This window comes from Primulina huaijiensis, chromosome 10 (genome assembly GCF_012295235.1).
Source record: "Primulina huaijiensis isolate GDHJ02 chromosome 10, ASM1229523v2, whole genome shotgun sequence".
Lineage (NCBI taxonomy): Eukaryota > Viridiplantae > Streptophyta > Magnoliopsida > Lamiales > Gesneriaceae > Primulina > Primulina huaijiensis.
In genome coordinates, this window is record NC_133315.1 from 4,398,545 (window position 1) to 4,412,692 (window position 14,148).

Here is a 14,148-nt window from a genome sequence, read left to right on the forward strand (position 1 = left end):
TCTTCGTTAGGGTCAATCGTATTACACCTAACACTTGTCGATCAAGAAGCTTCCAGTCATCATCCTCCATCTTTTCCGGCTTCTTTCCAGATAGAGGTTGATGCAACTTCTTCCTATACAAATTATCAATAATTTGTAGTCACCAGAACGTAAAATCTGTACCGTCGAACTTGTTGATTCCCGGTCCCGATCCATCATCTCCGGCCATCACTTCTCTAGCCTTAGCAAAAAATCTAAAAAATCTTTTCTGATGTGGAAGATCAGACAAAGCTGCAACCACAGAGCATACTTAGAATTCTTAAGAATTTTCACAACAAGGCTCTGATACCAGTTGTTTGGGAAATTACACCGAAACGATGCAGATCACGATGAAATAGTACTCAATAATTGTGGAATAAAATAATCAACAAGAACACAGATTTACGCGGTTCACCTCAAAATAGGCTACGTCCACGGAGCACTATAACTTTTATTACTGGAAGAAATATTACAACAAGTGTATACACCAATACACTCAATATTTCTCACACTCCCAACCCGAGTATACCGAGAAAATAATTTCTCTAACTCACACAAGAGAATTCCCGCACTCAAGAAAAAAGTACACTCTTTTTTTATATGCACTCTCTTTTTATCAAAGCTAAAAAGCTTTTGATTTTTTGGGATACAATAAATGAAAGAATTGAGCTCTATATCTAATTGATTAATTCGTTCAGTTTTGTAATCATAACTACGTGAGATAGGTAAGAAAAGAAGATTTAATTAAGAATTTAATGTGTGAACCCCACATTCTCACCTAACAACTAATAACGATATCATCTTTCATCACTATCAAACTTGTGATGCAACATATGAGACGTTTACTGCTAAACAATGTATACATAAATTAGCATTTTTATGATTATATTGTAGAATATTTAAAAAAAATCAAGAACGTTAAAATTAATTTTTTATAATATTTTTTCATAATTAATCAAATAATTATTTATTTAACATAATTTTCGTAATTTTCAAAACTTGATTTTTATGATAATTTTATGAATTATAGCGCTATGATCCTTTTTGTGGACATACCATAAAATGAAGATTGGTTATTCTATATTTCCTATGATATATATAATACAAGATAATTAAAAATAAAAATTTAGATTTTCTATATAGAAAATAAAAGGGTAAAATTTCGAATGATATTCATGATAGGCGTGATGTCCTTCTATACCTCCTCATTAAGTTTATTTGGTTAAAATAACACATTTTTCGTAAGAAACAAATAATGTAATATGAATTATTTATTTTTATTACATGAAGTATGTCAATATCTCGAGTGGGTCGATCTTTTTAAGAAAGCTGACTGACTTGCTTCACTTCATATTTCCTACGATTTTTTCCTCAAATTTTTACCAATTCATAGATTGAGCTGCTGGCTTTTCAAAATGGGAAAAAACAGATGCAATTACTAACGTGCAGGGGCGGAGCCACTCTTGGGCTAGGGTGGGTTCCAGCCCCATCTATTTTTTTAAAAAAAAATTAATATTTTTAAATTTTAAATTTTTTTCAGTCTATATTAAAAAAAAAAAAAAATTTTACTAGTTTTATTTTTTTAGTCTCATATTTAAAAATTAAAAATAAAACAACTCTCACAAATCATAATTTATTACTGTATTGGTTGATTTATTGTCGTATGTTCTTAAATTATGCAACTTTGAGATAAAATTCAACGATTCAAAATTATATTGAATATTTAGTTATGATTATTCGAGTTGCAATAATATTATCTTATGATGTATATGAATTTTGGAGTTTGAATTCTTATCCTAAAAATCTATTGTTGCAGATTTTTAGAATAATAATTAATTGGTTGAAATGTTTGATGATTATTGATGTGCAATTATTATTTGGTTTGTTTTGTGATTTTTTTATTTCTAATAACCGAAAATTGTATAAGTATGAAATTTGAAAAATAATTCTTTGTTGTAAAATTTTGAGAACATTGAATTTTTTTAGTTAAGTAACTCAGAGAATGAAGAAAATAAAATATTGTTAAGTTATTTTTAAATCAAAAGAGCATATATCAACAAATAACGGGCAAACATCAATTACAGTCTATTAGTGAACAAAATATCGGTTTCAACCAAAATAACATATCGAAATGAATTAATTTGAAAATTCGGTTCGTTGTTAAGGTGCAATAATTGTCCCTACTAGGTAGAACGATCGAACCATGACGCTTGGGCTTGTTTGTGATTTAAAATATTTGAGTTGCACAATTACCACCAGCTATATCTTTTGGTAAAACGACAAACGTTTGGTCTTACATTCGCTTTATTCGGAAATTCAGTTTAAATTTTTTAAAATATAGGTTTGTTCGGTTCGATTTCATTTTTTAATAAAAAACTTCGGTTAATCTAACAAACTAAACTTTTATAAATAAAATTAATATTATTAAATTTTCAAATAAAGTTTATAAGGATATAAATATTATAATTTCTAATTAAATTTATTAGACAATAGTATTATATTTATAAATATTTATTTATAAATATTTTTTAATAAATAAAATTTAAATTTCTTTAATCCAATTTTTATATTGCACTTTTTTTTATTTAAAACATGATTACTTCAAAAAAAATTCTAAAATTTCGGTTTATTGTGATACTGACCGAAATAACCGATTTTTTCGATTTGATTTGTTAGGTTTTTATAGTAAAGTTCGGTCGGTTCGATTTATCGAGAAAAAATTCGATTAATTCGATTTTAAAAAATTCGGTTCGATTTTAACTGAACTTATTATTATCTAATATTGGATGGAGTCAGCCTCAGGTATTTATGAATCCTGGCTCCGCCCCTCCTAACGTGTTTGAATTGAGCTGCGGGCTTTTCAAAATGGGAAAAAATACGTGCAATTAAGAACATTGATTTTGTTGATTGCATGTGCATTCTTTTTCAAAGTATCGTGTTGTGACTTCTGCCATTGTGTTTGAATTGAAGATATGGCGTCATTATCTGTACGGAGAACAATTTGTGATTTATTCTGATCACAAGAGTCTGAAGTATCTTTTCACACAGTCCGACTTGAATATGAGACAACGTCGATGTTTGGAATTACTTAAGAACTTTGATTGTGAAATTCAGTACCAACCAGGGAGAATGAATCAAGTTGCAGATGCTCTGAGTAGAAAAGTTCAGCCTAAAATTTTGACATCTTTGACTATTTCAAAAGTTCATGAGCATTTGGGAACTTTAGGATGGACTTACCAGTCTAGGAGCGACTACTTTATAGTTTCATCTATTCAAGTTGAACCACAGATTGTTTCTAAAATCAAAGCAGCACAGAGAACTGATCCGCATGTTCATAGATTGAAAGAATTGACTCAGACAGGTCAATCAGACAAGTTCATTGTTGCTTCAGATGGATATATGCGCTATAGACTTGTGGTTCCGAATTTGATAGAATTAAAAGAAGCTATACTTCGAGAAGCTCATTGTAGTCGACACAGTGTTCATCCTAGAATCAGAAAGATGTATCATATCTTGAAATCTCATTACTGGTGGGAAGGTATGAAGAAAGAGATTTCTGACTTTGTGGCTAGATGTTTGACGTGCCAACTGGTTAAAACTGAGAGAATGAGACCTGGTGGTATGTTACATAGTCTTGAAGTGCCACAGTGGAATTAACAGCACATTGCTATGGATTTTGTGACACACCTACCTCGTTCTAATCGTGGTTGTGATGCGATTTGGGTGATTGTGGATAGATTGTCTAAATCAGCCCATTTTATTCCTTATGATCGTACTTGTACTTTTAAGAAAATGGCAAAAATGTACATTGATCATGTAGTGAGATTGCATGGTGTGCCTGTAACCATAGTATCGGATCGTGATCCCAGGTTTGTTTCAAAGTTTTGGGGCAGTTTGCAATCAGCATTGGGTTCAAAGTTGGCAATGAGCACTGCATATCACCCACAGACAGATGGTCAGTCAGAGAGGACCATTCAGACACTCGAGGACATGTTGCGAGCAGTCGTAATGGATTTTAGTGGTGGTTGGCAAGAATCATTGTCACTTGTTGAATTCTCTTACAATAACAGCTTCCAAGCAACCATCGGGATGACACCATTTGAAGCCTTGTACGGTAGAAAGTGTAGATCTCCGATATGCTGGGAAGATGTAGGAGAAAGACAGATGTCAATGCCAGAATTTATACAAGAAATGAAAGAGAATGTTGAAATGATCAGGAAAAGAATGAAAGCAGCGCAGGATCGTCAAGCCAGCTATGCTAATAAAAGGCGTAGGCCTTTAGAATTTCAGGTTGACGATCAGGTTTTCTTGAAAGTATCACCGTTTCGTGGTACTATGAGATTTGGGCGCAAAGAGAAGCTAGCTCCGCGTTATATTGGTCCATATTTGATTGTTGAGAGGATTGACACTTTGGCTTATCGTTTGGACTTGCCGCAGAGTTTGTCTGCGATACATGATCTGTTTCATGTATCTATGTTACGAAAGTACGAGCCGGATCCTTCTCATGTCTTGAGGACTGATGAGGTGGGGTTGGATAGTTCCCTCAGCTATGTTGAGCATCCAGTGCAAATCCTTGATCGTAAAGAAAAGCAACTCAGGAATAAGACGATTCTACTGGTGATGGTGCAATGGAGTCGACATGGGAGAGAAGAAGCTACATGAGAATTAGAGGCTAAGATGCGTCAGGAATGGCCTCATTTGTTTGAAAATGTAATAAATTACTCCATGTATTCTAATTTCCCTATGTACTATCAGTGGTAAATGTTCATAAACCACTTTTGTATAAGTGTTGTGTATGCTAGATTTCGAGGACGAAATCTTTTATTAGTAGGGGAGAATGTGAGAGCCCAACCCATGTTCCAAAGCCCAGCCCAAGTTCTTTAAGTTAAAAATAAAATAATAATAACAACAATTCCATCTCCCTCATCCGTATCCTTCTGTTCCCGAAAGCTGCATTATTTTTCTTTTCCAATTTCGAAACTTCTTCCATCGATTGTGGCCGCTCCGCTTGCTCAAAAATTAAAGTAAAAATATATTCGGAAATCTCTCGACTAGGGCTACCCATTGATACCCATTTTGCAAGGTTTTTCAACAGCCCTGTTCGAACCTTTCGGTCGTGACTCGTTCGAATTTTTGTTCTTCGCCTCGAATTCGTGTTATTTCGAGCTTGGACAACTGATTGTATAGTTGTACTCGAAATTTGAAGTGTTTGAGGTAAAAATTCAGATTTTAGGGTTTCGAATTTTGGGCATTTTAATTCAATTGAGTTCCAATAATTAATATATATTGTATTATTGATTGTAGGTGCTATATCGGAGCTAATTGAAGGTATTAACAGAATTTCAGAATTTATTTGGGCATAATTTCGAAAATTCAGAATATTATAATCAGATTTTTGAATTTTAGTGTTCAATAATTAGATGTTTAGATGCTATAGAATTGTCGTATATTAATTTTAGAAATATTAAAGCCTAAATTATGGATTTTTGGAATTTTAGGCTAAATTAGTAAATATTGGAAAAATAAATTGAACTTGATATGAAATGCATTAGTTGCCACAGGATCGGATTCTTCAAGAAATCCTTAATATATTTCGGTGGTAAATTAAGTATCAGTTGAGGTACGCATGAACTGTTTTATTATGACGTATAGAGTGATGTGGAATGACGTTAAGTATTTTGTAATGAGTTGTGGCGTGCTTTATGTGCTTCTATGAATACGTGATTGCATTCATGTATTTATTTGAGTTGATATTATTAGTGCATAGAATTTCGAGCCTTGACTCCATTGATTGCTATCATTACTGATCTGTTGAGCTGTTGCGTTATCTATGGAGCGAGTGATAGGATTAGATCACTCTTGACATTTCATCGATGAAACGATTGGTAGGATTAGCACACTCTTGATGACTGCACGAGGACTGACCGGGTCGCTACCGGACCCTCGATGCTACGTGCATGGATGAGCGGCGGCATGATATTACGTTGCTGTATTCCTGGCACGGGTGACCACTGTTCCTATTGCTGATGCGTTTAATTTGGACTCTGTTTTGGTATCCGTTATTTCGTTGTTACCGACACGCATTGCATTGCATTTCATTGCATTTTACTTGATTTTATTTCACGCCAGTTATAATTGTCATAATTTTATTGGTTCGTTGTACTGGGGCCTGACCCTCTTTTCTGTTTATGCTGCGGTTGTTTTTGATGTCATAGCAGATTATCCATGAGGATTTGACAAGTCTGGTGGAGCGTCAGGTAGCGGTGCCAAGTAGTTGGATTGTTGGTGATAGTTCCCAGCAATATAAGTAAATATATGTATATATTATCTTGTCGAGTTATATATTTGCCAGGGGATGCCCTACGTAGTTGTAGTGTTACTTTTATGATATTTTGAATTGATGATGGGTGATCGAGCCTAGTCGGCTCTGTATATGTTAGTCCTGGCCAGTGCGGCTATAGGTTTGTGAATTGATGTTATGACTTTATTTCGAGTATATAAATATTATTTGTGCTGTTTGGAAATTTTTGGGATGTCCTACTTATGGGAAGGTAATGCCGAAATTTCTATTGGCCCAAAAGGAAAATTTTTAATCGCTTTCGCTATTTACATTAACAAATCATGTTTGTTTGGTCATTAAACGTTAATCAGGAGCACGTGCCCCCACAAATGCATAGGTCCTTGGGGTTAGTGCACCATCCGTCCAGCCAGTTCAGTCATTCAACCCTCCTGTCTCAACATCAAAATCCTCATCTACATCATTCACACTTAGTGAGTCTATTGACTCAGCAAGCCTTAAACATAGTAACACATAATACTTATACATCTACATGTAACAATGAAAATACTTTTAATAAAAATAGCTTTTTCATGACATGCATAAACTTAAATATTTTCCTTCACCATATACATATACATATACATATACGTTTTCCTCTTAGATGAATTCAGAACATTAATTGTGAAATTCGAATCAACTGTTTGTCGATTGATCAATCTTACGTATTATCATGGTATCAGGCGGCGTGGACATCAGCGACACTCTCACCCGTCAACTGAGCCTTGACTTTACATGTCATCGTGTCATTTCGTATTTGTATTCGTATTCGTGTTCGTGTTAGTCACAATCAAATCACCTCCTTCAAAATATTTTATCATATCCATCACTTATAAAAATTCATGTACATAACATTTTCTTGAAACCAAACATGCAACTTCTAAAATGACATAACTGTCATAATCCTATAAAAAAACCACTCTTTACTTCCAAAAGTCGTCAAAATCTTTAAAGTAACGTTTTATCAATAACTGCACAGAAAACTAGCAAAGCATTGGTCCTCGGGTTAGTGCACCATCCGCCTAGCCAGTTCAGTCATTCAACCCTCCTGTCTCAACCTCAAAATTCTCACCTGCATCATTCACACCTAGTGAGTCTATTGACTCAGTAAGCCTTAACCATAGTAACAAGTAATACGTATATATCCACATGCAACAGTGAAAATACTTTCAATAAAAATAGCTTTTTCATGACATGCATAAATTTAAACTTTTTTTTCATCATATACTTTTCCTTTCTTCATAAAAATTTCCTATCATCATATACATATACGTTTTCCCCTTAGATGAATTCAGATAATTAATTGTGACTTTCGTATAAGATGTTTGGCGATTGATCAATCTTACGTATTACCATAGTACTAGGCGGCGGGGATATCATCGACACTCTCACCCGTCAACTAAGTCTTGGTCTTACATGTCATCGTGTCACTTCGTATTCGTATTCGTATTCATATTTGTGTTCGTATTAGTCACAATCAAATCACCTCCTTCAAAAACATTTTATCATATCCATCACTTATAAAAATTCATGCACATAACATTTTCTTGAAACCAAGCATGCGACTTATTCTTTAACATTTTACAATTTTCATCAAAATTTCATATTCTTTCAAAATAAACATTTTAACATTTATTACAGCATTCAGGGACATTGCCAGGACTCCTAATAATTTTCAGGTGTAAAATGATTGTTTTGCCCCTGAAACCCTAACTTTCTCATTTTACCCCTGGACCTTAAAACTTCGACCCGAATCTATCCAAATTTACCATAACACCTTAAAACAGACCCATAAACATTTCTTATACGTAAACTTAGGTCCCTTAACTAAATTTATAATTCGTTTTAAAACTTGACCCGAAGTCCCGATTTTAACCCGAATCAACCCGAATCTTAACCAAACTTTCAGTATAGCTTACTAATACTTAACCTGCCCATTTTCAACCCAATTCAAGCCATTTATAACCCTCGAAAACTACCTAGTAAGCTGCTGAATTTTTTGCACCCTTCCATCCAAAACCCTAGCCCAACAAACCATGTGCTCCTTAGACCCTAGTCCTTAACCAACGTAACCAGCCATCATAGGACCTAGACCAAACCCTAGGGATCCCTCTTTACCAAGCCCTACAGGCCATGCACTAGGATGTGCATGGTTCTTCAACTCTTGCGCGCGGCCACGGCTAGGTTGTGCCCTAGCCGTGGGCCTATACTATCCAACCTCTCCATCCGTGCGTGGACCACTCTGATCGATTCTAGGACCCTCATGAGCCCAGCCCCTCGCCTGGAAAGTACCCCGCACGGCCTTTCCCTTTTATCCTTCCAAAACTGTGCCCTAGCTTCCTCAGACCCAAAAAAACGTGCAGCCCTTGCCCTTCCTTTCCAGCCCTTAACCATGCATCTAAGTGTCCTTAAACCCTCTGTAAATCGAGCCCCTAACATCCCTAACCTGGCAGCCCCTTCCCTTTAAGAAGGGCCATCAAGAATCATGCAAGTAAGATAATGTTTTCCATGTATAATGCATAAAAACGAAATGAAATAAGGGATCATACAACAATTATATTCACACATAATATGTTATGAATGATGAGAAAAAAAGATTAAAGCGTGCCTAAACACGCACGAAAATCAATTCTAGATGCGAAGAACGTTGACGGAGAGACGAGGTATCCTTGATGCATTTTTATTCTTCAAAAACCGATTTGAATTTCTTCAAAAACATGGGTGTGTGCGTGGCTGTGTGTTGCTAGGGAGAAACCCTAGGTTTCTTGTGTGATATGAAGTGTTTTTGTGGTTTAGAAACATTTTTTTTATATATAAATAATTGGGTAGAAAGCTAGGCCCAATAACCTTGGTATAATAGGCCTATTATAATGTAAGAAAAATATCTTACTTAAGAAAGTTTTCGAAAAAAATAACCGAGCATCCGAAAAGTCAATGCTTTCGTCAAAAATCGATTATCGATTTAAAATACGACTCGGTATGTAAAAACATATCAAAAGATACCATTTTCGAAATTTTCATATTTAATATGCCATATATTAAATAATTAAAAAAATCATTTAATAAAAATATTTCCCTTTACAGTCCATAGTCTTCGTTCCTCGGTCGCGTCTCGAATAACTCTTGAAAACACAGTTTTATGCATTCTAGTAGAAAATCGTGTTTTAAACATGTAAATATGTCTATCACATTTAATCAATGCAATTAACATAATTTAATTAAGTATTTTCTATTTTTCCTAGATTTGCATGCAATTGAATTACGTTATAACATTTTGGACCTTATACCGTACATAACATTAAAAGCTCATTTATTGTTTTTTGCTTTTGAGACTTTTAGCTACCAGCTTTTGAAAAATTAATAGATCATAGACGTTTTGAGAAACTTTCTGTCATTCAGGAGTTGGACGACTTGAATTGCAGTATCCACTTTGATTTGCTCATATATAACGTGTGCAGTTGGACTAACGGTTATGCTTGTGCTCTGTCATAAAACAGAGGATCTGCAATTTGAGTTCTCTTGAGAAGTTAGTCTTGATTCTGCTGTCGGAAAACCTTTAATTACAAACAGTAAACGGCTGAATCCTGAAACAGCTCGATATTATTATTTTGTCAATCACCAAAACTTAGGGTAATATAAATATTCGATTTTCTCCAATTTAAATTCTCAATTTTTTAGTTTAATTTATTCATCTGAGTTATAAATTAGACTTTTGATCATTTCAATAAAATTAAAATTATTTTAATTACAATACTCAATTGAATTAAATTATCAATCCTTACTAATAACGATATCATCTTTCATCACTATCAAACTTTTGATGTAACATATGGGACGTTTACTACTAAACAATGTATATATAAATTAGCGTTTTTATGATTATATTTTAGAATATTTAAAAAAATCAAGAACGTTAAAATTAATTTTTTATAATATTTTTTCATAATTAATCAAATAATTATTTAGTTAACATAATTTTCGTAATTTTCGAAACTTGTGATTTTTCATGATAATTTTATGAATTATAGCGCTATGATCTTTTTTGTGGACATACCATAAAATGAAGATTGGTTATTCTATATTTCCTATGATATAATACAAGATAATTAAAAATAAAAATTTAGATTTTCTATATAGAAAATAAAAGGTTAAATAACACATTTTTCGTAAGAAACAAATAATGTGATATGAATTATTTATTTGTATTACATGAAGTGTGGATATATAGTCAAATATTATAATATCTCGAGTGGGGTCAATCTTTTCAATAAAGCTGACTGATTCAAAGATTGAGCTGCTGGCTTTTCAAAATGGGAAAAAACCCATGCAATTACTAACGTGTTTGAATTGAGCTGCTGGCTTTTCAAAATGGAAAAAATACGTGCAATTAATAACGTTGAATTCTTTTTCAAAGTATCGTGTTGTGGCTTCTGTCAGCGGAGAATTAGTCCACTTTGGCTCTGTACATGCAAAATTAATAAATTTAAGTTTTTCCTATTTAAATATCCTTAATTAATTAATATTGAGTTGAAGTGATCACAAATCACAAATGGCTTTAGCATTTTTTTGTAGAGTATTGTTTTTTACAATATTCATATTGCTTCTTCCATTATCATCTATTGCCCAAAAATACAGCAATGTTACTTTGGGTTCTTTTTTAATCGCTGGAAACACAAATTCCAGATGGATATCACCGTCTGGTGAATTTGCTTTTGGCTTCCAGAGGATTGTGCCCGACGGAGGCTACTTGCTGGCTATCTGGTTCGACAAAATACCGGAGAAAACGATAGTCTGGTCCGCTAATCGTGACAGTCCATCCGAAGAAGGATCAAGGATCCAGCTTTTTACAGATGGAAGGTTTGAACTCGATGGTCCAAGAGGCAATCTGATTTTGACTGATGCTAGATCAGGACCAGGTGGGGTTGCCTATGGTGCCATGCTTGACAGTGGTAACTTTGTGCTGGCTCTCAATACTTCAGATATAGTGTGGCAGAGTTTTGATCATCCAACCGATACATTGTTGCCTACCCAGATACTTAATCAAGGCAATAGTCTAATATCCAGCTATTCAGAAACCAACTTCTCTGTGGGCAGATTCGTTTGCACGGTGCGAGATGATGGAAAACTTGTGTTACAGTCCAAAAACTTCCCTATGGATAACAACATGTATACATATTGGTCGACGAACAATACCGACCCTGGAAGCAGATTGATGTTCAACCAGTCTGGCTACATATTTCTTGCAGCAAATAATGGTAGCATACTTGAGTTCTTGTCAAACAATGGGTTATGGACTGGCCAAATCTATCAGAGAGCAATACTGGAATATGATGGGGTTTTCAGACACTATGTCTATCCTAAGTCTGCTGATTCAACTGGTGGAAGGCCGATGAAGTGGTCCATTTTGGATTTTTCTCCTCTGGATATATGTGTGTTATTTCTCGGAGACACCTCTCCGGGTGCCTGTGGTTTCAACAGTTTTTGTGCAGCAGGAAATGATGGGAGGCCGATTTGTAGTTGCCCTGATGGATATTCTCCCATGGATTCAAACATCAGGATGAGTGGATGCAAACCGAATTTCGTATTACCTAATTGTGATCAGCAGTCGCAAGAATCTGAACACTTTAGGTTCGAAGAATTGCTCAGCATCGATTTTGTTGCGGCAGATTATATGGGTTACAGATCGATGGACGAGGATCAGTGTCGACAGGCTTGCCTTGATGATTGTTTTTGTGCTGCTGTGGTTTACGAAAATCGTAATTGCTGGAAGAAGAGATTCCCTCTTTCTAACGGACAAAAAAATTCCCAATTCAATGGAAAGACTTTGATAAAAATACGGAGAGATAACACAACCGCAGTCACTTCTAGCCCTAATCCTGAAACAAATGAGAGCAGCAGATCGACTCTGATCATTACATTATCCGTTTTGTTTGGCATTTCAATGTTTTTATTCTTAGTTACATCGATCTCGTGGTTTTCTTTTCATTTAAAAGGAAGAAAACCAAATAATCTTGGTCCATATTCAAATCTTCCAGGAGAATACTTGAGAAGCTTTAGCTATAATGAGCTACAAGAAGCTACAAATGGATTCAAGGAAGAATTAGGTCAAGGTGCTTGCTCAACAGTGTACAAAGGAGCCCTGAAGGATGAAACTGACAAAGTAATTGCTGTGAAAAAGCTGAACAAGATCGACACAGAAGCTGAGAAAGAATTCAAAGCCGAAGTGAGCTCAATATGCAGAACTAACCACAAAAATCTAGTCAAGTTACTAGGATACTGTGAGGAAGGCCAAAACAGGCTTTTGGTGTATGAGTTCATGACCAATGGCTCATTAGCAAGCTTTCTTTTCCAGAAATCGAAGCCCAGTTGGTACAGAAGAGTGCAAATTGCAATTGAAACTGCGAAAGGCCTTTGCTATTTGCACGAAGAATGCTGCATCCAAATCATACACTGTGATATAAAGCCTCAAAACGTACTCTTAGATGAATCCTTTACAGCAAAAATATCGGATTTTGGATTAGCCAAGCTTTTGATGACTGATCAGACAAGGACCACAACTGCTATCAGAGGGACCAGAGGGTATGTAGCTCCGGAGTGGTTTAGAAATATGCCAATTACAAGCAAAGTGGATGTTTACAGTTTCGGAATCATGTTGCTCGAGCTTGTGTGCTGCAGAAAGAAGGTCGAAAGTCATGTTGAGGATGAAACAGAGGTGATTCTTGTTGATTGGGCTTATGATTGTTATGAAACAGGGACATTAAAGCTATTGATGGAAAACGATGAGCAGGCCATTGATGATATCAAACGATTCAAGAAATTCGTGATGATAGGCATTTGGTGTGTTCAAGAGGATCCATCATTGCGGCCTAATATGAAGAGAGTGGTGCAAATGCTTGAAGGAACAATCGATGTGCCTAATCCTCCACATCCTGAATCTTTCATTATTTAGACACACCCTCTTTTTCTTGGAAAAAGATCGCTTCTTTTGTTCTTTGTAAATCTGTGTGATTATTCTTGCTGTCACTTTTACACCGCGACTGTTAAAAAGTAGTATTTTGTGTTGAATGTTGGCTTAAAGTTTGTCTTTTTTACCTCAGTTCCAAACTATTTGTATGTTGCTTGTTTGTTTTCTGTCATACAAACATGGTATAATTTCTCTATGTACGAGATGTCATTGTTTTGTTCAACTTCATGCAAAATCATTGCACTTGTAAGAAGTTACACTGAAATAATCATATATTCTTTCACGGTTTAAACGTATATAATTTGCATCTTTCATTTTCAGGTTTTCGGCTCTCGGCTGTTTTCTTAGAAATTATAATTAAATAAGCTGTATTTTTGGGTCATTATATTACCTGTGTCCACAACATGAAAATGTGTTAGAGAAGATATCCAACTAGTCAACTTGTGGATTGAACTTTATTGATTCTGATGTAAAATGATCTTTCTTTTAATAAAATTTTACGATTTTTATCCAATTATCTGTATATTCATATAAATAGCATAGATAAAATCCTTGAATATATAATAAGTATAATGAGGTCTGTCTCTCAATGTAAAACTATGAAACTCATTAGGAAGTGTACCATATATTCTAAACAGGTTCTTAGTCGAATCAGTCACCTAAAATAAGGATAAAGGTCGCTTAAGCTTGAGAGTAGCATATGTCATGTAAACTCCATGTTTCATTGGTAAAAGCATGAAGATGTTCATTCATACATTTGGGTGATCATTTGATGATTCACTGAACAACCCTCTCTTGGACTGTCCAAGTAATTATTACTTGTTGAGTT

At 34.7% G+C, this 14,148-nt stretch overlaps 2 protein-coding genes and 1 long non-coding RNA gene across 3 annotated transcripts; all 3 read left to right on the top strand.

Annotated features, from left to right (window-relative positions):
* Positions 1–3,147: 3,147 nt before the first annotated feature.
* Positions 3,148–3,675, top strand: LOC140986626 (uncharacterized). Its single transcript, XM_073454930.1, has one exon. It carries the CDS (start codon positions 3,148–3,150, stop codon positions 3,673–3,675), a length of 528 nt encoding a protein of 175 aa, XP_073311031.1.
* Positions 3,676–4,967: 1,292 nt separating this feature from the next.
* Positions 4,968–6,677, top strand: LOC140986859 (uncharacterized). Its single transcript, XR_012176987.1, has 3 exons — positions 4,968–5,638; positions 6,237–6,325; positions 6,356–6,677. It is a non-coding gene; the product is annotated as an uncharacterized lncRNA (long non-coding RNA).
* Positions 6,678–10,829: 4,152 nt separating this feature from the next.
* Positions 10,830–13,687, top strand: LOC140987018 (G-type lectin S-receptor-like serine/threonine-protein kinase LECRK3). The gene has a single exon (XM_073455443.1). The coding sequence runs from the start codon at positions 10,905–10,907 to the stop codon at positions 13,302–13,304; it is 2,400 nt and encodes a 799-aa protein (XP_073311544.1). The 5' UTR covers positions 10,830–10,904; the 3' UTR covers positions 13,305–13,687.
* Positions 13,688–14,148: the final 461 nt, after the last annotated feature.

What these genes read in the sequence shown, in the direction of transcription:
- LOC140986626 (XM_073454930.1), top strand. Translation starts at nt 3,148, where the DNA reads ATGAATCAAGTTGCAGATGCTCTGAGTAGAAAAGTTCAGCCTAAAATT.
- LOC140987018 (XM_073455443.1), top strand. Translation starts at nt 10,905, where the DNA reads ATGGCTTTAGCATTTTTTTGTAGAGTATTGTTTTTTACAATATTCATA.